Consider the following 25614-nt stretch of genomic DNA (forward strand, 5'->3'; position numbering starts at 1 on the left):
GAAACAAGTTAAAAGTTCAAGAACTTAAATGGAAATATTTTAATATTAGATTAAATGGTAATTATGGAAAGTTTGATGGGTATAATGGTAATTTCATAAGAAAGATTTTTATTTCTCATTTATATAGGAGATAACATGTGGGAAAGGGATGAAAGGAAAGAAAATTCTGGAAAGATGGTTCAGCTTGCTTCTTCTTCTTCCCGTGAGCTTAGTTGCAAGGTGAGTTTCATATGAGTTGATTATTCCTTAATTTTATTATGGGTTTTGATTCTTTGGATAGTAAGAAAGGTTAAGGAAGTCTAAAGACAAGTAAAAACTCAAAGATGGATATGTTAGGAGAGATTAAGTAAATAGAGTTTTTAAGTGAAATTTTGAATAAGAAGGTTTAAATGAATTTGGAAGTTGAATTTGACTTTTCATAAGTGTGAATAAGAAGTTATAAGTGTTAAAACTAAGTTTGGATTATATGGAAAATTTAGTAAGATTATTGGTTTTAAGAATTTGGGAGATATATGGAAGATAATAAAGTGTTAGAATGATAGAAATTGGTTAAAGTGATTATAGTTGAGTTTGGTAACATAACAAGGGATTAATACATGAAAATTGGGTGAAGTGTTGATAATTTTTGGGTGAAAATATCCTATTCTGGGCAGATGCATCGGTACACTATGAATAGGTACCAATGTACTCAGACCAAATTTTGAAGAACAACTTTAAGGTGCATCGATGCATTCAGAGGTGCACCGATACCTGTGTATCGATGCACACAGGCATGAATTGATACATGAAAATTTTGAACCTAATTTGGGTATCGATGCACCCATAGTGCATCGATACCCCCTAGAGGAAAAAGTGAATACTGGTCTAATAAATTCATTTAAGTTATTAACATCGAATTATAAGGTTTAAGCTTTTGATAATTGTCTTGAAAATTATATTTATGTAGATACTAAGCCTAAACAAGTTCCGAAACATTTGGCAAGTAAGATCGATCAAGGGAAAAATAAGAGATCGGTATTGACTAGTGAGGCCAGGTGAGTGCACATTAATTAGTATATGTTGTTTCATGGGAAATAAGACTTGTGATAAGTCTATTTCCTATACTAGAATACATGAATTCATGATTATATGCATGTGTTTGATATAAGTATATGCGATGTATGTTATTGTATATGTTATATGATTATGGTGAATACATGTTATGTAAGGATGATACAAACCATGTGACATTGAACTATATGATTATGTATGAATGGTATAAGTTATACGATTTTAAGGCATGTGAATACATATTTATGAGATAAAATAAGATAACAATATGAAAATATGATAAAAGTGAATTCATGAGAATTAATATGAGCTAGGTAAGCAAATGTAAGGTTATATAAATAATAAGAATCTGAGTTAGATAAGTACATAGTGATGTGATCATTTATGTAAATTAGTATAATAGAATTGTAAGATTAAATAAGAAGTGAGATATGCCTAATAAGATTGACCTAACTAAAGATATGAGAATATTATATCAATTAGGAGACTTGAGCATAAATGATGATATGAACATATAAGATAAGCTATAAGGAAAATATTCATGCTCTTAAATAAAATTATGACATATAGGTTATATGAAATTGAACTAAGTAAATAGATTAGATTAATATATAAATGAAATAATAGAAGTGATATGTGTTTATAAGTATGACATAGATGAATATCAGAGAGTGAATCATAAGCTATAGGAGATGAAATAAGTTATTAGGTATGTATATGATTTATGCTTTTAAATAGGATATATGTGATTATGAGAAGAATAATATAAACCATGGGAATACAAGTATTGGTAAAATGATATATGTATATATATATATATATAGATGACTCTGAATTATAGGAATGTTATATGATTTATATTAGGATAAATTATGAGGATATATATATGAAATGAAATGAGTTATACGAGTACATATTTAGGTGATGAAATGGTGGATTATCTGAACATTTGAAAATATGTCTATGAGAAGACATAAGAATAAAATATAAGAAATATGAAAAAGAAATGTGAAATGACATGAAAGTTGATATAAATTATGTACAATGATCTATGCGACTATTTGTATATGTTATCCAAGTTATGTGACATAAGCTACGTGAAATGTGAAAGTGAATTACATGTTTATATGATTATGAGAAAGGATATAAAAGATAATGCCCATGTTATGTGTCATGAGAGCTAAGGGTATAGTTGGCATGCCAAGAGTCAAGGGTTTACGCGGTTCTTCGGGACATATATGCATTCTTTGGAACATGTGTGAGGTCTTTTGAGACATATACTTGGTCCTCAACATATGTATATGATTCTTAAAGAATTTCTATGTGGACCTTATGGACATTTCTACGTGGCACTTCGGTGCTTTTATACAAGCTGTGGTGACAGCATTAATGCACAACCTCTATAGACTCACATATCTATAGTTCTCACATGTGTACATGGGCTAATAAAGAGGATAATAAAAAAGAATATGATATTATGTGCTTTGTTTGTAATCTTTATGGTGTGAAGTGATATATGTGATATGATGATGTGTATATAGCTTGGTTAATAAGAATAGATACAAGAACATATAACTAAAAGATAAAGAAAGAAAATAAGACTATTAAAGAGATAATGATAAATTTATTACATATGATTTATATGCTTTATGTTACGAAACATGTTACAAGAATTATATGATGATATATGTGTTTCTTTGTGAAACAAAATGTAATAATAATCGGTAAAAGGAAATGGTATGTATATATATATATATATGTATATATGAGTTTATGTTTGGATGCATTCTATAGTTTATCATGATTACATGAAATGTGCATAATAGGAATTAGTTATGATATGCTATAGTCAATTTATTTGTGCCTAACTAAGTCATCGACTTAGCGTGTGAGTGTTTCACACGTAGGTTCCGAGAAGAGGGAAAAGGGATTGAAGATGAGCATGTCAAGTCAGTATCTACTTCTTAAAGTTCATGTCAGAAAAATCTTGAATTATATGTATTTGAGTCTATGAAATGTAGTTGGCATGTAAGATAAAAGATTGGTGTCGGATATGTTCTGATAAGTTTTGTAAAACCATATGCTTTATACAATAGAAATTTTTTGGCTTATTGAAAATGTCGAACTGAATTTTATTAGATTTTTGTCAAAGTCAATGTTTTGAAAAGTCAATGTGACACCTCGGACTCGTATCCGGGTCGGGTACGGGTTGGGGTGTTAAACCTTAAGTTCTCAGTATATACATAGGCCTATAAAGAATATGAAAAGTGTGTGTATTGCATTATATGTTATCGTATTAGTATTGGTTATAATGAATCATATTAAATGAAATGAAATTATGAACAATAGTGATGATTTTAGCTGAATGTTATGTTACATGCTCTTATTCATAAGAAATGCATTATTATAAGTTTATTCATTATTGAGAAGCAAGAGGATCAGACTTAGGTTTAGCATAGCAGCATATCTTTACTTGCAGATCAGATGAGAAGTGAATTCACCGTATGTATTGTGTTATATTATAGATGCTGGCATATAAGAAAGTGTAATTCACATATGCTCTGATCAATGTTTCTACTATCTTGACGGTACTTATGTAAATTATTAACTCTATTTTAATGGAAGTTTAAATTTTCATCATTTTTATAAATTTTAAATGTTTTGAATATTAAATGTGACATCTCGAATTCGTATCCGGGTCGGATACGGGTTGAGGGTGTTACAAACATGATCTAGAAATCATGGCTCACGTGGCTGGAAAGATTTAAAGGAGTTGGGTCTAGCTGTTGTACAATTGGGAGAATCACAAGTACCTACCGTAATCAAAATCATAAATCAGTCTTTGTAATTTTCCTTATTTCCCTTAACTAATTTCATTAAAATAACTATGAAATTTTAAATTCAATGGTCAATTCGGAGGCTTTTAGTTTAGAATTTGGAAAAACGGACTGCGGATTTAGAACCAGGACGTCAAAAACCAAAAAATATGACTTTTGGTCAAAGTCAAAGTCAACGGGTCTAGTCAATGATCAACGGTAGTGTAATACCCATTTCTCGTATGCGTTCTCGTACACAAGTCATAGATGTCATATCAAATAATCAAAACATTTCTTAAACCAAAATATATAAAATCTTGTTTCTTTCACAAATTTCATATTTGTACATTTATTATAAAATAAGTAATTGGAGAAGATAAAAATATAATTTTTATTACTTCTAATTCAAATCTAGGTTCAGACGATAACAAGCAGTTCTACTCTTTTTCATTTAATAAATAAAAATGTCTAACTTAAAATCTCATTTAAAGTATATTTAAAACATAGTTTAGTATCATAATATTTGTTCATACTAAGTCATATTTGATACTAACTATATTAATAATTTACAGTCATGTCTTATTCGTATACATGCCAACTAAAAATTCTAAACACGTCAGGATGTCATTATTGTTACCTGTAATTATTCTTTGGTGATTGATGCCAAGCTTAGCTCCTTACTCCTCTTGTTTTCTTTCACCTACGCATAAATATCATCACATACTAATTATACACTTAGTGAGGCAATCATAGTAGTATTCAAGGCAATGCATCACATGAAAGTAAAAGAATAACAATATTCAATGCATTATAATCACTTTACCTGTATTTCAACCATGTTATCACATATTAACATAATATAAACCGAATATAGAATTCTTACCAATATACTTGCTATTTATTTCATATGCTCACAAGCTTATCCACTTGTTTATCATTTATTAACCAATAAATCATAGCCCAAATGTAAACTTATGAAGACCCTGAGTATGCGAGTCAAATATATACACCGTAGTGTTAATCCCGAGTATGACACATAAAGTTGTGCCCACCATTAGTACTAGGTATCGTTTAGTACTAACCCGTACTAGGTATCCTTTAGTACAATCCCGAATATGACACATAAGGTGGTGCTCACCATATGCACTAGGTATCTTTTATTGCATTCCTAAATATGAGGCTGCCGGAGTCTATGGCATGACAACTATACTTTGTCCTTCAATAACTTACTTGGGCATATAGTCTATTTTTATTCTATCCTTGGCAATGTATATCAATTTAATTTAGCATTGGGCAGTTCATACCCGAAATAACATTCGTAATAAACATTATATATATTTATGATAAACATCATTTATAATAACCAATGATTAATGCATTTTATATTCAACCTTTGACATATTTAGAATATGTCAAAATACATGATAAATGACATAAATATCATGCCAATATAAAGAAGGAAGACTTTTCGCAAGTCCTACTCGATGATGTATAAAATATCAATGTATAATGTCATGCATGAATTCTACTCACTTTGACATTGTATACAAGTCAAAATATAAGCCTCACTAAGCTTTAACTTAATTCTTTGCTTTCATTTTGGTTAAATTCCAAAATTTATTAAAAATGCATATCCTTGCAGTTTGCACTACCTTCAAATAAATATTATTTTGTATTAATATATTCACTCAAAAATTATTCCGTTTATACTAATAAAAACTAGACTCTAAAACGAATATAACCATATAAGGAACTACTTCCAGTTCAATTTTTACAATTTATGGTGAATTTTCAAATTTGACCGGCATAATCTGTTTGAGTAAAATCTGATTCCCCGTTTTCTGACCTATCATCGATTAAAAATTCATATATTTTTGTATACACCTCAAAATTAGTTTTCATTTGTTCTAAACAAAACTAGACTGATGTAATAATTCAACAGTATAAAAATAATCCTATAATATTATAAAAATAATCCTATACTATTTTCTATAGAATTTATAGTGATTTTCTAAACTTACTGTCCAGATCATAAATTCTATGTAGATTTCACCAATTTGCATTTTCAATTTGTTCACTAATTCTCTTAGCTCACCAGATGCACATAAATGCATGCACCAAAAAACACATAAAAATTAGGAGCCACTTCTTACCATAGTAACTCTGTCATTGGCTCATCGCAAACCAATGTTTGTTCGATAACATAAGTACAAATTAAATTTGCACTTACCTGGCGTCCTTAGCTTGCAAACCTTCCTTAGAGATTCACATTTCATCCTTAAGATTCTCCTTAGCTTTAATAATTTTTTATCTTACTTTCAAGCACACAATCTAAATGAGCACCATTACAAAACATATACAAATTCAAACCACATGTTAGAATCTTACTAACATAGGCACACAATAGAAAAATAAATTTCTAAAAATCGTCCGATATTTATTCGATACTAATTCCATGTTACAACATAAATGTTGACCTTAACACTTCTAATTTACCATTAAAATTCCATTTAATCCAAATTTTACATAACATTTTCACTTAAGCTTCCAATTTTTCCATATTTGTAATTTAAGCCTCAACTTTTACCAACTTCCCAAAATAATCTAATTTCGCATCCTAACTTCAATTTCAACATTCAAACATTAATTTCTAGCATATTACATCAATTATTGAAAAATTACACAACAATCCACAACTTTTCCAAAATTGCCGATTTGGTCCACCAACTTTTCATAAATTACAGAATGGTCTCCAAATTTTTCTAAGTCTTGTAGAATACTTCCTACATCATTTCCAGCCCTTACATAATTTTTTCAAAATTTTATGTATCATTTACGGCCAAGGCCGAATGGTTTATATACTCAATACTAGGTTTTCATGATTTTATTCGATTTTGATTCGATTCAAACATGAAATCAATCTCGATTCAACCTTATCAAAATTCTACCATCAAATCCCTAACCAAATTTCATCATAACATAATCCTCCTCCATGATTAGGATTAGGCTGAAACTACTCATAGCTTATATAGGCATGTATAGTTGATTTTAATCATAAATCATGTTTGGAATTGATTCTACAACCTCAAAAACATCAAAATCCTTCATCAATTCCATAAAACTTAATATAAACATAAACCCTATAACTTGATATCTTTGAACACAAACCAAATTAGCAAGCAATAATGGTACCAAAATATAGTGTTTTTCTAATAGAACAATTTTTTATTTCACGGCTTAATCCAAAATCCAAAAGAAATTGGTCAAAAAAAATTCTCTTACCTAGGTCATTGGGAGCATGAAATGGAGCTGAAAAATGGCTTGGTCTCATGAAATTTTAGTTAATTTCATGTTAATTTATCCTTTATTTAAGCTTAAATAAATTTAAAATTCATTTAATTAAGAAATGACTAATTTACCATTAATAAATCCTTATAATTACATCTATACCAAGCCACATAACCCTTATCATCTTTCCAAAGTCAAAGATGAACAAAATAATTCACCCTTTACAACTTTGCCCATGCAATCTTTCCAAAATTTCAATATTGTCATTTTTCATCCAACGATCCAAATTAAAGAATGAAATAAATTCTCAATCCAATGGTTCATATTATTTCCATCATTTTAACATGTGGAAATAATATTTCTAAGCTTAATTTAATAACCATCAAAATTTCCCAAAATTTTATTCGATTTGATTTATCAAATTTTTACCGGACTTTAAAACTTTCTAGTTTTTTAAAACACCAATTCTAGATCAAGAATCCGATTTCAATAAAAACTCCACTCTCAAGAGTAAACTATTCATTTATGGAATAATTGTTTTGGGAAAATTACCATTTAGGTCACTAAATTTTCCAAAATTTATACTTTAGCCACTAAACTTTCAAAATTTATATTTTGCTCACTAACCAAAATTTTGGGGTATTACAGGTTGTGTCAACGGGTCAATATCGGGTCAACGAGTTGACTAGTCTGAGTTAACTCAACGGGTTAACTCATGAGTTAACTCAGTCAACTCGGTCGAGTTGACTCAATTTTCCAGAAGACTCGGAAGGGACAAAGGCCACACTCGACAGCGGCACGTGGCAGCGCATGCAACGGGCAATGACCGATTAATCAAAAACAACCAAACACCAAGATCAAATCGTATAATCTCAAATAAGCAACCAATCATCTATGCGAAATAAAATAAAGTAATTGGATGCTTACCCTTAAGATGAACGACAGAGACAAAAGTGGTGAGGGGAAAACCTGGCTGGATTTTGGTTGGAATGGGACAAGGAACCTAATGGCGATGGTGGTGAGGTGAATGGGGCTTGGGTTCGCTGCAAAACCACAAAAATAATGATGACTTAAGGTTTTTCGATGAACCTTCACTGGGTTCTCCATGGAAAACAACGAGCTTAAATGGAGCAAGGCTGGTCGAGTTTTGGTCGCAAGAAATGACAATGAGTTTTTAAGGTTTTCGACTAAGCTTCAAGGGGTCCTCCATGACGATCGACGATGGTTCTAGATGATTTACAAGAAGGGTTCTGATTGGGGGATGGTGGGGACTGTTTTGGTGTGGCGGTGCACTCCACTGCCGATCGGAGAAAGGGTAATTAAATGACGACGATGAGTTTAGGGGATGGGTATCTGAAATTTAGGGATTTTGTTTCATCTAGAAAATTGATTTTGGGATTTAAAAAATGTGGTCTTGAATAATTAAAAAATATATTTTTTATTTTAAAACATGAACAATGCCCTATCTAGGGCATGGCTCCTCATGCCTGATGGTCACAGATTGAAACTGTGTTATTTCTCCTTAATTCATTTTTTTATTTATATGTAGAGAAGGGAAAATCTCAAGTTGAGTCCTTGAACTTTTAGGGAAATCTAAAAACTGGTCTGAAACTTTAGAAACTCACAAAATAGTCCCTAAAATTAATTAAATAAAAACCCAATTAAGATTATTAATGTTAGCCCAAAATTTTTGGGGTGTGACACTTAGATTTTTTTTCAAGGCCCAGACATCTTATTGAATATGATTTTGAAGCATGAAATATCAGTCAACTTGAAACATTTTTCAAGCAAATTCAAACGTTTCGAGGGCTTGATGTCTTGGGATATGGTCGACTTTCAGTTAGCTTTGCAACGTATTTTAAAACACCTCAATTAGGCATCGAGAACTAAAGATATACTTATTTTAGCAAAGACAACACGTGCAAAAAATTTGATACGAGTCCAATACGAGAATTTTAATTTATTGCGAATTTTTAATTATGTTATTGAATATTTGTAATTATGTTCAACTATAAACTTTCCTTTGTTTATATAGAGTGATTTAGGATTTTTTATGGTAGGATTTATTTTCTTTTAATTAGTGTATATAGCATTACTGAAAAGATGCTATGTTTTTTTTTATTTTAGAGTTTTTGGGAGCCTATAATATGCACTCTTATTTTGTAATGTCACCAAGAATTGTAACAAAAAAAATAAGAGCAATAAGAGAAAACATGTGATTAAGCTAATTTTTTTTTCTTTTGTGTGTTCTTTTATTTTGTTCAATTTCAATTTTTATTTCTCTTCTTTAAAATTTTTTATTGGTGGAGAGAAAACTAAAGAACAAGAAAAAAAGTACTTTTAAATAATCTTGATAGATTTAGTATTCCTTGAGATTTCTCGATGAAAATTGATGGTGGTTCTTGAATGGATTTTTTTTATTTTTTTTTAATTTATTTTGATCCTACTTTAATTTTTTAATTTTATATTTGATTAAATGATCCAATGACCCGATCCGAATCCCTTAGAGGATTCATGCTTTCAGGTGGGTAGGTGATATTTATGATCATAGTTCCTCAAATTATTTGAAAATTTAATTTAATCCTTATTTCCTAAACCCCGTTTTAGTTTCTTCCTTATCAGAACCTCAATTTTCTTTTTAATTCAACCACTTACCTTTCTTTTCCTTTACGTTTTATTAGTCAAAATTTGATTGCTCCTCCATAACTTATCTCTTTATTTTTAAAATTTAACTATTTTCCATTTTGTTTATAATTTTACTTTAATTTGTTTATTTGCCGTGTGATGCCATATGCTTGATTTATGTTATATGTTTCCTTTAGTTTTCTTTTTCCATCTCTTTTTTCTAAGATGAGGTATAGTTTCCTTTAATTTATGCTATATGTTTTAATTTACTATCTTGCTTTAATTTGTTTAGTTGCATTGTTTCCTTTTTATTTATGCTTTAATTTTAGTTTTAAGTTGATTTATTTATTTCCTTTATGTTACGCATTTTTTAATCCCTTTTTTACTTTTATGATTTTTATTCTTTTTACATTTGTACGTATTCATTTAATATTATTTTTAACTTCCGTTTTTCTTTTATTAACTTATTCGCGTGAATTACATTATTTTTTATAAATTGGTACCTTGACCTATTCTTTGTTTTGCAATATTATTTTAGTCATTTAACATTTTTTTAAGGAACCCTTTCGAATCTCGAAAATTCATTGAAGGTAAGTATTATGGACCGACATTTAAATTTTTATCTAAATTTCATTTTCATGATTAAGACAATCGGATAATTGTGTTGGTACTGAAAGGATAATACAAGAGTGTTAATTCTTCTTTGAATGTAATTGATTCTCGAATTCGACTTTTCTCTGGTTAGACACAGACCTAGAAAACGGTAAGTAGATGTTCGATCTGCCTCATTCAAAACGATCGATGACAACTCCATCACGATTCAATCCAAGTTGGAACGCTAACCCGAGACCACAAAAAAAACTTTGCGACATATATACTTAAATTTAAGGGTAAAATATATAAGTTATTGAACTTTTAAGTTATTTTCACTTTGATTATCGAAATTGAAAAACTTTTTTTTGTCATTGATATTAAAAAACTCTTTTTTTGTCATTGATGTTAAAAAACAGTTTTATTTGATTTAACGCCAGATGATGTGATGTAGCACGTGTTATTTTTTAAAATAAATTAATATATTTTAATAAAATGACAATACATGTTAGCATCTGAGCTAAAATAAATAAATGGAAAAAATAACATATTTTAAGGTGCATCAAACCTACGATAATTTGGGAGAAAGTATCATCAAATTATCTAACTAATGAACTTGTTATATAAAAAATATAATAAATATATGACTCATCAAGTGATATATGTAGTTAAGGGATGCGTTGTTCTTTCTAAAGACCATATGTTTAAGTAGTTGTATCTACGAGCGTGTTAATGTTATCAATGATTAAAAAAAGATTATGAATAAATATTAATTTATAATCATCTTAAATTATTAAATAATAAATATTTAACTTAAAAAATAAAGGATAAATTAAGAAAAAATGCGTGACTTGAAGCCCTTTAGTAGGTTCTTGCTCCCTTAGCCAAAGGTTCTGGTTGACATTAACGCATTCCTCTGCATTAATATGAAGCATGTAGTTTCCCCTTTTACATTGACAATTTTATTTCTTGTGAGTATAATAAAATGAAAACATTTACTAAGATGATTATATATTATTAGCCAGCTGGGTTTAGCAGCAGAATTTACAGACGAGGCACCCAATCCTATGTGAGCCACATGCTTTGACAAAACAATCTGCATTTCACCTTCATTCTCTGCAAAAAAAATTTTGCAGCAATGTTTTCCATTATTAAGCAAGCAAACAAAACCAATACATCTAAAATTGGGTAATGTACAAAGGAATCTGCAGTAGCATACCAAGCATATGAGAAATGTCTCTAGGGCCTTTTTAACATGCCCTTCGTCTTCTTCTTGTTTGATGACATCTAAATGTTTATAACTTTGATCCCATTAGATGGTCCGGTAAAAGGGAATTTTATTCTACTTAGAGGATTTAAATTCGAGTAATTATGTAATTAAGAAAAAAAATTGAATAAATACTATCTTATAACCACTTTTATATGAAATTATGAAAGGTAGTTTAGTTCATCACTCTTATAGTCTCTCGTGCTCGAACCTGAGATCTCTGAGGATAATAATTATCTTTTCAACCACTTACTAATTCGTGTAATATTTGAAAGAAAGTGGAATTATTTTAATAATTAAAAATCTCGCATTATTTTCAAAGAAAGTGGGATTGTTTTAATAATTAAAAATCTTGCATTGGGTCTAAATTCAATGTATTTGTGTTAGTTGTTACGAGCCTTAATTTTATATAATTTTACCTATTAGGAAAATCCAAAAATAATCAAATATTGTTGGTCAAATAGAATAAAGGATTAACCAACCATAGTCGAAAAAGTGACTGTAAATTTTCCAAATATTTAAAATAAATTTAATCGGGACATTTTTAAAGAAAAATATCTAAAAATTAACAGTGATGTACAATAAAGCGTAAATTATGCCCTACCCATTTAATTATGGATATATTTTATTTTAACTATCAATCTTTTAAATTTATCAATCACACTACTTAACTATTTAAATAATGTTAACCAAGCTATCTATCATTAACATTTGATAAAAATATGTAAAGATTAAATATGCTATTAAACTAATTTTCACGTCAACACTTTAGTTAAAAATAAATATTAAACATTTTATAAATATCTTTGAATAAATATATTTTTGAATTAGATCGAATTCAATCATGTTTACATTAGAAAATCATATTTGGGTAAATTACACGTTTTCTCATTGAACTTTATTTTCTCTCCTATTTCATTCACCGTACTTTCAATTTTTTCAATTTGCTCACTAAACTTTAGACATTGAATTTTTTTGATCACTCGACCATTTACTTAGTAACGACATGCTCACATGGCTTATTTTAATAATAAAACATTCCACGCGTTTACTCACTGAACTTTACTCTATCTCCTATTTCACTCACTGTACTTTTAATTTTTTTCAATTTTAATTTAACGGCGTTAGAAATTTAACGGTCGAGTGACCAAAAAAAGTTTAATGTCTAAAGTTCAGTGAGCAAATTGAAAAATTAAAAGTACGGTGAGTGAAATAGGAGAGAGAGTAAAGTTCAGTGAGTAAGCGACCCAAAATATTTTGAACCTAAACCCTAAAAAATAATGCCCAACTCTGATAGAAAAGACTTGCTACTACAGTACGAACCAACTTATCTCAGTGGTTAAAGGAATCGTTGTTGTTCCCAAATGCCACGGGTTCGAGCACCAACGACTGCAATAGGGCAATTGAGCGTTTATTATCAAATGGTTGAGAGTATTTAGAACATATACTACTTTGTAATCACCTTAGGTTAATAAAAAAAAGAATTACTACTACTCAAATCACATAGATGGACAGCTAGCGGAAATATAAGAAAGAAAGAAAAATTATATATAGTTCCTTTGAGCATTTCTTGATAACTAATTACATTGAAAGCGTATTACAGTTTGCAAAGCATCCCATACATTTCTAGACTTACAAGGTGTGAAAAATGGAAGATCAAATGAGTCGTTTTATGTGAAGAATTTAGTTACAAAATGTCTGAAACAACGAAACCCACTTCTGTCTTGTCTTTAAACATGAGAATCCTTGCCTGGATTCTTCACTTCTTCCCCTTCTTTCTCTAAATCCATATATGCTTGCTTCATCCTTGTCTTTCATCTGTACAAACAAAACATCAACATTTGTTAAGCGAACATATTATTTGCAACTAAATCTGGCATCTGAAGATACATTTTATATTACATTACCTGAGAGCCCAATGGATCAGGTAGTTTCATTTGGGCCTCTTGGGTGCAAAAATAAGAATAGAAGCCCATGATATGTCACCGGCGATGTTTTCCCAATTACCAGAAATGTGCTGAAGTTTACGGATACTGAGATTATGCATGAGAGGATGATAAATGCCTGCAATAAATGTTTCAAAATCCAATCCCATGTCAAATTATGATTTTGGTCCCTCCAATACATTCAAGTTCAGGATTAAGTCCCTATAATTTGAGAAGTATGGTTTACAGTACCGAGACAATAGGGGAATATTTGAAAGCAAACACATTTTGTTTGGTCAGAAACTGGTCGACCGAAGGACCTGAGACAAAAAGAATGGCCGCCTGAAATGGGGCTAATTGGTACAGCAACTGGGTTGAAGATACATTCAGCCTCTTCTGTATGGTGTTTGTCAGCTATGCTCTTCAAGTTAAGGTTATAAAAAGGTCAAATTGTTATTTTGGTCCCTTTACATTCTCAGAATTCGAGGACAATAGGGGGACTAAAAAATAATTAAACCATAAAAAGAGAGCAATATAGATACACAAAAAAAAGATACAATTTGGCCAACACATGTGGTGACAATGGCTAGGAGAGAGTGATAGATGCAATGCCAACACCAACAAGTAAAAGGAAGAGTGAGAGACTCTTTCTGTAATTTGTCCTTTTTATGCCTAATATTTATTTTTAAGAATATTCTTTAAAATAGACCTTATGCTTGCGCATGTTTATATTTCGAACATCAAATATGTTTTTATTTATTTTAATTCATGTATGAAGTTTTAAATTATATTAATTTAGTCACCATGTTTTGTTTGTTTTTATTTTAGCACTTAATATTGAAAATATTTATTTTAGTCCCTAGTATATTTTAGTTTTATTTTAATTTTGGCATGATAGTTTGACTATTTATGTTTTAGTCCTATTTTTACTTTTATTTTAATTTTTGCATGTTGTTTGCATATTAGTTCAGTTTAGTCCTTATTAATCTTGCATGATATCCTCATAAGCATTGCCTGACTCGAATCGCAATAAATTAACTAAAGGTAATAATCGATCATTTTAATATTGTCGTAAAGTGATTGTCTTAACGTATAAGAAAGTTACTTTCGATAATTTTAAAACGAAAGTCTATCCCGTTAAGTGACACCAATTAAATTGAATCCATTTTTAAAATTAAGGGATTGAGGAAAAGATCGTATTCTTTATATTAAATTCATCGAGAAAAGACTGCTAGATCGAATCTAAGGTCTCGTCTCGAGATATTTAATTAATTGAATATCCTTATTCTCATTAAATTTTGGTAAAATAAATAATTAATCAATTGCTTGATAGACTTTTTAATTTGTTTTATTTCTGCATGTGTTTTCAAAGGGTTTTTAAAATAATAATGTTAGACCAGAAATAATTAAATATTAATGTTTTCACTCTTAAAATTATTTTGGGTGTTATTATTTGGAAATTTAATATTTTTTTATTTCAATTGGAGTAAGAATCGATTGCTTCAAGGTATGATAGATTGGTTCTTCTCGATATGAAATAATTAAATATTATTATCTTTCATTCAAAATTTCAAAAAATGTTATTTTAGGGGATCTTTAATTAAATTAGACTCGAACTTGTATATTTTATTGCAAAGACAATTAATTAATCGACTATGTACCAATTTAGGGCGTTGTGGGGGTGCTAATCCTTCTCCACACGTAACCGACTCCTGAACTCAAATTTTGGTAACGCAGACCCCAAGTTTTTTTTAATTAAAATTAATATTTTATTAAAATGGTAAATATATTTTTAGGTGCTCAATCACTCCCTAATCAAGGATTGGTGCGACTTCGCGAACTACGTTTTATCACAAACTGGTCGTTCCAAGATCATTTTCGAAGCAAGACCACCCCTTTCCCCCCAGGAAAAGACCATTTCGACAGTTTGGCGACTCTGCTGGAGACTTTTTTTTAGACAGTCAGGCCATTAGTCGATTAATAAAATTGCATTTGCAAATTAAAATTATAAGTTCACTCTAATGTGGCTTTTGATCCCCTGTTTGGTTTAAATTAGTGTTTGATTAACCACTAAATAGTTACACTAATATGTTTGCTGATGTTTACAGAGTAAATAATTGTTCATGATTTTGAGTTTTCTGTTTGTTATTATTTACTTTCTTTTCACTTTTCCTCACACACTGCATAGCTGTATTTTCATAACATGGGCTAAAACCCCGCTCCATCCTATTTAAGTAGGAGTGAGAAACTACTCCCTCGTGTGGTTTTCACCTCCGTACGGGATAGTAGATCACTCCTTGGGCTCACACCTTATGATCTCCGTGATGGTTTTCACCTCCGTATAGACATAAGGAAGCGTGTCCCCTCAAATTGAACTCGATCCGAATGCCTGTGATGGGCCAGGATTGAGGGTTTGGCAGTCTAAGGGGGTACCGGCAAAGGACAATTCGAGGACCTCTCACTTTAGAACCAAACCCATCATGTAGTACACTTAGAACCCAAATACAACCTTACCCAGACCATATCATATTATAAGGAGAGTACACAAGGAAAAGCTTATTTGAGCATTCTTTAGTGTAATTTTAATTTCTCGAATAAATGTATGCGAACTAGAGATCATGCGGTTAGGTTTAATTTCTTGAGTAAGCATGCGAACTAGACGACATGAGGTTAGGATGTTTTATAAAGGAAGCATGTGGGTAGAAATCCTGTTTGGGTAGGATCTATTAAAGCATGATTACTGATCGATTTTCTATCTTTTTGTTTACTTTGTCATCATCCTGTATTGCACTATTCATCTCATTGGTGTTGATCCATGATCGATGTCCATATAGAAGACTAGTAATATGGAACGAATGATTCAAAAAGAGGTAGAGGATAATGCAGACGTCTTGAGATGGTCCGAGCGGTCCCAATTAACAAATGGAGACAGTTTATCGACATGATATGTATCAGAGCTGAGTGGGTATACTCACATCAACGTTCGTCAGAATGATCTGAATGAGCTGAGAGAAATTTGGGGAAGATGGGAAGTATCTGATAAGCAGTTGTTTTATCAACTCTATGCAGATATCTCATATCTTCTTGATATCCCGATTTCCGAAATCTGTTTAGAGCTCTGGCTCAGTTCTGGAACCCCGCTTATAGTTGTTTTACATTTGGCCCAATGGACCTGACGCCTACTATAGAGGAGTACCATGCCTTGATGTGTTGCCCGAGGTTCCAAGTACACAAAGTATACACCAAGCCATTGAATACTCCTTCCTTTAAGAAGAAACTGCTTCTGATGACCGGTATGAGCGAAGAATGGGTTACGAGAGGCATAAAAAAAGAAAGAAAACAGCTAAGAGATCAATAATCAACCTAAAAGAAAATATGTTTTTTACTTTTCAATTTTATGTCTTCATTAATATGTGTTACAATAAATTTGAATAAAATTTTAACAATTTCTGCATTAACTCGAATTCTAAAAATATATAGAGTTCGAGATACAAATTTCAAATTCGATTAAGCATCCAAATTCAACAAAAAAAGAAAATCGATTTGACGAACAAATTTTTCACCTTGACAATAAATTCTTCACTTTTTTCATCTTCAACAATGAATATCAATCAAGCCCAAGAAATGCTCAAACTTAACCAGAACAAGTGACTTAATCATATATCCGCATGACTATCATGAGTATTAATTTTTCTCAAAACAATATCACCTCAAATAATAATATCACCTCAAATAATAATATTACATATAAAATAATATCGTATATCAATACGTTGTCTTTTTATAAAAATACTTTATCATTTGTATGGAAGATTAGACCTTAACTGTCACAAAACATTACACTGATTTGAATGTCTTCGCGAAATCCACTAATGGTCTTTTTTTTTTTTAACTTTGTCTATGCTTTGATTTCTCACATGAAAAAGGCGAATTTGCACAATACATGTCATGATCTATGTCGATAACGAGGGTGGTCACAAAAAATCATCATTATCGTCATCGTCGTCGATTGATGGATCGAACCCTGACTATTGCTCAGGCCTGATTTTAGGCTAACTTTAGAGCCTCAACTCATGAGAGAAGATGGGCTCGAGCTAAAGGTACTGTTATAAGGCATGTCGGGTTGGGTTTTGGTTTTCCATTTCTGTACATGGATAGGGTAGATGGGTCGGATACTGGGTTTGGAGATCTATAACACATACATTATTATTGTTAGGGGTATGTAAAACTCGGGTTGACTAAAAAAAATGATTCGTCTGACTCGATTCAAAAAATCTCGACATGAATTGATTTGGAGTTGTAATTTTATAAACTCGACTCAACTCAAAAAATTTCAAGTTCAAATCGAGTTGTAAAATACAACTCGAGTAACTCGAAATTTTTAGTAATTAGTAGATTGATTTTCAAGTTTGAGTCGAGTCCCTTTTCTTTGTATGATATATGATTATCAAATATGGAAAAAATATTATAAATATTTATAATTAAATTTAAACAAAAACTCAAAAATTCGATTCAACTCGACTCGACTCGAACAAATTTTCAAACCAACTTCTAGTTGTAAAATAAGACTTGTCAACTCGAATAACTAGAAATGTTTTTATTCGATTCGATCGAATACTCACCCTTAATTATAGCTCGATGGGGATGAGGTTCAATTAGAGAGCCTATCTAACATGGTTTACACACACATATGGTTAGAATCTACTTATATTGTATAAAACTCTTTTAGTTTTAAACTTTTTTAGGATCGTTGGATTAAGGAAAATGAATGGTTGAGATTAACTCCTTGTCTTCTCATTTTCTACTGTTAATCTCAGCCTTTGAATTCCCTCAATCCAACGGTCCTAAAAAAGTGTAAAATTAAAAGAATTATATATATATAGGACTCTTTGTCTTGTCGTTGGTAAATTTTGAACAGAAACTGGATCGATTAATTATCAAAATTTTTAGAGCATTATAGATTATAGGACTCCTTAATTAGTTTTAAGTCAGATTGATTATGTGAATTCTTTCCCTTGAGCTGAAGATAGAGATTAAAAGTATTGTTCGACGCAAGTGCTTGAAGCCTATGTATAAATCAAATAGGTTAATTATTTGTCAGTAATTTAATCCATCATTTCACGATTAAACAAATTATAAGATGGATAATTCCATATTTACTCGAAGAAAAAACAGTTCGAAAAACAAATTAACACTAAAAAAAAACAATATATTTAGTCCAACACTAACAAGCAAAATTTTACAGCACAAAGTCAAACAATTTAACAGTTTTCTTTTCATCTCATCAGAAACTTTGCCCCCAAGTTCGATCATCAGAGAATCAAATTTCAACTTCAAATGATCAAAAAGAGGTCAAGATTCAAATGAAGATATGAATGAGGTTTTTTTGTTATCATGAAATGAGAAAACTAAACTAAAACAATCCCATTTAAGGAACATTTGTTGATCCCCTAAAATTAATTGTTGCGACTCTGCATGTCTCTCACATTGAGATTTCATATTTTGTCAATTGTTCCATCTCCCAATTTAGTTTTGATGCCACTTTTTCATGTTGTGGTTCATACTCCTGTTTACAAATAAGGAATGACTGATTAATTAGTTATTCATAAAAAATCTAGGGCAAACTATATATTTAGTCGCACAATTATCATTTTGGTTCTATTTTGATCATTCAACTAATTTTTTTTATAAAAAAAACCATACCTAACATTACATTTTGATTTTGTTTTGGTCACCCACCTTTAAAAAATTAATAACGACGCTGACATGTCACCATATGGTAACACCACATCATCATTGAGAAACATAAAAAAAATATTACGTCGACACTTTTGTTTAGGTTTTAATGGCGGTGACCAAATCGAAACCAAAATGTAACGTTAAATATGATTTAAAAAAAGAATAATAGTTTTGGGTGATCAAAACAGAACTAAAGTGATAATTAGGTGACTAAACAGTGATGGAGCTACCTTTGTCCTCCCGGGGAGCATTGGCCACCCCCCCAACTATTTTTTTTTCCAAAAATTATATGGATAAATCATGTTTTGCCCCCTTATTTTCTATAATTAATTATACTTTCCCCCTCATTTTTTATGGTTAATTATACTTTATCCCCTTAAGTTGGAGTTCTTGCTCCGTCCATGTTACTAAATACATAATTTACCCAAAAATAATCTAATTATTTTGCAAGTGTAAAGTGAAACTAAAAGTGAACCTCCATGGATTTGACCAAGTGTTGGGGAGTGGACGCAGATACAAGGATATGGCGTGCATTAGGAGAGATGAAACCCTCTTCCACTGCTTTGTCAATGAACAACAACAATGAATTGTAATATCCATCCACATTCAACAATCCCACCTGCACCATTCTCAACCATCTTTAATCAAATTTAATAATATTGTACTAAAAATGCAGAGAATGATGAGAAGGGAATATTACTGGTTTATCATGGATTCCAAGTTGAGCCCATGTTATTACTTCTAGAAGTTCTTCAAGAGTTCCATACCCACCTTCATCAATTCAATTGAAAAACTTAGGGTTTAGGGATGATTCCACTCGACTAGTAACTATTAAAAACCGGGGATCTCGTAACAAAATAAAAGTATGCATACATACATACATACACATATATTAATCATTGTATTAATACCATCATTCATTGGTTAAAGCATTATCTACCAACCAGGTAAGGCAATGAAGGCATCCGATTGTCTAGCCATCTCTGCCTTCCTTTGGTGCATGTCTGAAACTGCCTTAACTTCACCCAATGTCTCTCCGGTTATCTGAAAATGCTGACTTATGAGCATAAACTCAACATAAAAGCAATGCAAATGTCCAAATAATATCCACTTTTTTTTCATATTTTTTAAATAGTATAATATGATTATAAGATAATATTTGTTCATAATTTTTTTAACCAATTGAAACATGCAGTCAAACTCAAATCATATACGAAGAATAATATTCATTTTATAGCTGAAATCACTCAATAAATTCTTTTTTTTTTTTCAGTAGAACAAACAATGATGATGAGTTGCAGATGTGGTGGGCTCAGTCCACAAAAATATGATTTTTCTCAGCAAGTTGAGAGACACTCATCCTCAATCACAAAATAAAAAGAGACACATAACATGCACCATCTAAACCCGATATTATGCTAAGAATGATGATGTTTATGGTGGGCAAAATAAAACCCATTGGAGGAGACAGAAATGGTGAAGGCCCATATACCCTCAGGTGGAATTTAATGATTTAAAAATGAAGATCATTATTAAAAAAATCAGAAAAACAAAGGGTGGTTTGGCAACAAGAAAAAGTCTAAATTGGAACCTGCAGGAGACCCAAAAGAGACGGTGTGAAGCCCCATATTTAAAAAGATACCAAAAGTGAGGCAGAAATTCATGTCATGGGAGGCTACCACTAGAAAAATTTATAAAAATACACACTTTCTAAATAAACAGATAATGTTATTCTTCTCTTTTTGGTACAAGAACTAAACCAATAGAACACAATACCTCTCTAGGCATGAGTGTCTTGGGAATCACTCTGCAGATAATAAACATTGAGGAAGACAAAATTTAAAGCTCAGCTTGGTGAATGTTTTGGATTAATTTTAATGAGAAAAAGAAGAACAATGAGTACCCAATGACATGTCGACCACCATCAAAGACTGCTTGAGAAATCAAACCCATTAGTCCAATACTGCGACCTCCATACACCAGATCAATATTCCTTGCAACCTTTCGTTTAGAAACAAGAATTTGAGAAAGAAAACAGATTAAAATACATAGCCAAAGCAGAGGTGGATTACCAATTCCCTGCCGAGCTCAATAGCAGCTTCTCTGTAACTGCTCTTCTTTCCGGGGCTACTGCCACAAAACACACAGATCCTTTTGAATTTTGATTGTTTCGTTTCAATCTTTGCCTCCATTTGTTTAAAAGAGGATATGGTTTGCTTGAATGAACAAAAGGATAAAGAAAAAGGAAGAGGGAAATTGAGAATGAAAGTGGTGTTGGGTGCATATATATATAACGGCGGGCAGAGGCTACAAGGTTGTCGACTTGGCATGCTTAAACCCCATGATAGAATGGTCCAATGTCGCGATCCAACACTCGCACCATTATTGCCCTTACCCCCTTTGTTTTATCCGGCTCCAATCAAATTGCTCTTTCTTCTTTCTTTTTGTTTCATTTTTGTTGATTTGATTTCAAACATGCAAGTTAAAAATCTTAAATTTTACCTACTTTTTTTTTATATTTTACTATTAGGGTCGTAAATACGAGACAAATCTCAAATTATTCGAGTTTGATTTGATCAAAGCTCGATCAACATTCGAATTGAATAAATTCAACTCGAGTTCTTAACGAGCTAAAACGAGTTACTTAATATCCGACTTGAAAACCTTACGAGCAACTCGAAAAGTAGGACATTAATTATATGAATACTTTCTCCCCTGTAGCCAAATTGGTCACAGTTAGAGTTGTTCTTGCACTTGCTGCTATGTTCAATTGACCACTCCTTTATATGGATGTCCATAATGTTATTCGTCTATGCATGAGCCTTCCTGAAGGAGTTTGCAACCAAAAGAGGAATATGGTTTACATGTCATAAAAATTCCTACATGGTTTAAAGCAAGCTTCAAGACAATAAAACTTTAAACTTACCGAAACATTATTAGCAAATGGTTATCAACAGAGTAAGTAAGATTACTGGTTGTTTACTAAGAGACAAGGAAGCAAGCTGGTGGTTATACTTATTTATGTAGATAAATTGTTGTTGGCTGAAAATGATTTAGAAATGATTAATGAGTTAAAGGAATCTTGAATAAAAGTTTCAAGATGAAAGACCCAAGTAAATTAAAATATTTCTTAGGTCCTGAAGTCTTAAGATTTGAGGACGAAATATTGTTGAATCGGAGAAAGTACACTCTAAACTTACAAAGACATTGGATTGATAGAAGTAAACCAGCCTTAACATCACTAGAAAAAAACTTGAAGTTTACATTAATGGAGTTTGATGAAGGCACTAGGTGTCATTAAGAAGATGATATTCTGGTTAAAGACAATATAATTTCAAAGCTTGATTGGGAGGTTTTTGTATTTAACACACACTAGGTCATATATTACTTATGTAATATATAATATATCATGCAGTCAATTTATTTAACAACCCATAAGGACACATCTTGAAGCAGCAATGAGAATAGTCAAATACTTTAAAATTAATCCTGGGTAGCGAGTGCTATGGAAGAGTTTCAAGCCAGTGTCAAATTAGAGTCTTTTGTGATTTAGAAGGGGCAACATTACCAATGTCAAGGAAATTGTTAGGAATTTGCAAGCCGAAAAATAACTAAAGTGAATTCAACATAAAATAAGACATGAATAAGAGATGAGATTTAACATGGTTCAGTCTTTTCTATCTCCACAAACGAGAAGAACAATAATCCATTATAAATGTAGAGATCCTAAAGGTTACAAATACATTATATTGCATGTATCCTAAAATTTGATATTTATACTAAAATCCGAAATATCCCGAATCACTCTCTCAATGTCCCTACAAAACTTATCTTTGTAATATAAACTCCAAAAGTTACAAATTAAGACCCTAAAAAGGATTACACCTCTCCAAAATAATTCTTTCTCACTTAATTCTAAGGCATTCTCTATTTCTAGAGTCAAATACTTGCTCAACAAGAATTCTTATGTTGCATAAAATAAATATTTACTAATTAAATAAACTTAATTATCAAGTAATCTTCAACCACTAGAATCACAACAAAATCTAACTTAATTACCAATTATAATTTAGGTCAAACTTTAACAAAAATCAATAACATATTTTTGTGTAAAGCTATAGGATTCTTTAATTTTCTCAAAATTAAAGAAACGAAATACCATTGCTAGATAAAAAAAAAATAATAGAAGCATGACAACAACTATTGTTGAGATAGTTTGGTTGAAAGATTTATCGTGACAACTTGGGATAGAAACTATACAACCAGTAAGATTGTACAGTGACAACAAGACAACACTACAAATTATAGCAAATTCGATTTTTCATGAGAGAAAGAAGCACAATGAAATTGATTGTCACTTTATTAGGGGCCATAGTTTTCGGGCTAGCAGTTTCGGGTTTACTTGAGAGTCAAGTGGATCCCGCAGAATTTATAATTCAAGTCGTTGGGATTAATTGGGTTAGTATTGGGCCCATTAACCAGCAGTGTAATTACCCCATTATTGAGGATGAGAGCATTTATATTCCCTCATTTCATTTTCTTCCTCTCATTTTCCATTTTCTACTTCCTCCTCCTCAAGCTCCTTAAGCCAAGGTGAGTCCATTGAACCATTTCTTACCTCTTTCAAGTTTAATTTTTGTTATTAACCCCTCAACCAACATGGATTTAACCAATCAAGCCATGGGTTCTTTGTTTGCAAGAGAAAGTTGGGGATTTTATCATCCAAGTCATGGTGGGGGATGATTTCTAGCTAAAATAGCTCAATTTCGGGATTCAATCATGAAGGTAGTGTATTTCTAATCCTTTGGAGTATCAAGTTTCTATAAATTTCAAGAATTTGCTAAGATTTATATAGATGAGTTTATTAGGTTTTAAACTTGATTTCAAGATTAAATCACGTTTTAGTAGTTAAGGAAGTGTTTTTATGACACCTAAGGATCCTAAATAACTTACTAGAACTTTAGAATTAGTTTAGGAACCAACCCAAGTCATTTAGGATTATTTTGAGTGATTTCTCAAGCATAATATATCATTTTTAGGGTTCAAGTATCGATACTGGGATGAACAATATTGACACTGGTTGAATTGGGGCTAAAATTAGGGTTTTCAGAAGGGAGTATTGATATTGCCAAGGTGAGTATCGATACTGCCTACAATATCGATACTCAGGGTAGCAGTATCGATAATGAGGCCCTAATTTCGTAGCAAAATGCATTTTTTATACAAATACTCATAAGAGTATTGATACTTGACCCTAGGGTATCGATACACAACTAGAGTATCGATACTACCCCACTCAGTATGACCAGATTCGACACGATTAAGGTCCGTAAGAGCTAGGGATGGTCCGTAAGGACAAGACTTAGTCCGTGAAGGATGTGAATGGCCAAAGGGGCCTAGAATAACTCGTAGGAGTGAGTTATAACTAGTGTGACCATAACAAGCGTAATGCGTCTAAGTGTCTTCAGTAAGTACGTAACAGATATTTATGGATGATGGATCAGTGCACAGGGTGTACCGTAGAGGTACGACAAGTAATCAGATTATGAGACAGTAGTGTCGTATATCGCAAGAACAACTGAGAGTGTTAGATGCATTTATTCCTTTAATTCAATGGTGAATTGAGGGAAAGCGTAGGATTAGCGATTAGAGCATCTATACTCAGAAACAAACTCGAGTCAGATATCAGGCTAAATCAAAACCCTATCCAGTAAATAGTAAACACAATAATCATCATGGAGTTTTGAAATGCGTAGAGACTTCCCCAGAGTTAGAGATGAGTAAAATCCTTAGTAGCGTATAACCAGATCAATACAAATTAACAAAAATAATAGACTAGTAATTCTTGGCATAACGTTCTAGATTAGAGAACGAGCGAGTTAACATCTAGGGTGAATGGTAAACAATATCAGTAATAATAGTAACAACTAGAAACAATAAAAGTTAGGATGTCATAAAACTAGCCTTTATGCGACATTCAAGAAACAACCAGGACACTCGAGTTACTTTAGCAGTAGGGTGATTGTCTTGTTGTCGCTATGTTCAATTACCAGTCAATGCCAAGGCACTTCTTTTTTCATATGGGTATAGATATCTCGATACTCGACGAGTAAGTTGGCAGGGTGTACGTTTCGATGAAGCTCCAAATCTCACCCCATATATGAGTGTACGTTTTCGATATAGTTTCGGATTTCACCTCAGGTATATAGGATATTCCAACAGGATAGAGGGGTGCGTGAGCTCTGAGATACAACCCCTCAACCACCCATGATGCCTGTCATAGCTTCATGTTTGTTGTGTATCATATATTAGT

At 31.4% G+C, this 25614-nt stretch overlaps 1 protein-coding gene and 1 long non-coding RNA gene across 2 annotated transcripts; both read right to left on the reverse strand.

Moving 5' to 3' along the window:
- Positions 1–13612: 13612 nt before the first annotated feature.
- Positions 13613–14148, reverse strand: LOC120114569. The gene is made up of 3 exons (XR_005515408.1): positions 14120–14148; positions 13815–13976; positions 13613–13701 (listed from the first exon to the last, which is right to left on the reverse strand). It is a non-coding gene; the product is annotated as an uncharacterized LOC120114569 (long non-coding RNA).
- A 4817-nt stretch (positions 14149–18965) lies between these two features.
- LOC120114512 (cytokinin riboside 5'-monophosphate phosphoribohydrolase LOG1-like) lies at positions 18966–21523 on the reverse strand. Its single transcript, XM_039135397.1, has 7 exons — positions 21374–21523; positions 21205–21302; positions 21078–21108; positions 20246–20345; positions 20002–20072; positions 19777–19920; positions 18966–19128 (listed from the first exon to the last, which is right to left on the reverse strand). The coding sequence occupies exons 1-7, from the start codon at positions 21491–21493 to the stop codon at positions 19045–19047; spliced, it is 648 nt and encodes a 215-aa protein (XP_038991328.1). The 5' UTR covers positions 21494–21523; the 3' UTR covers positions 18966–19044.
- Between the last annotated feature and the right edge of the window lie 4091 nt (positions 21524–25614).

Source organism: Hibiscus syriacus, unplaced genomic scaffold (assembly GCF_006381635.1).
Source record: "Hibiscus syriacus cultivar Baekdansim isolate YM2019G1 unplaced genomic scaffold, ASM638163v2 tig00110234_pilon, whole genome shotgun sequence".
NCBI classification, from domain to species: domain Eukaryota; kingdom Viridiplantae; phylum Streptophyta; class Magnoliopsida; order Malvales; family Malvaceae; genus Hibiscus; species Hibiscus syriacus.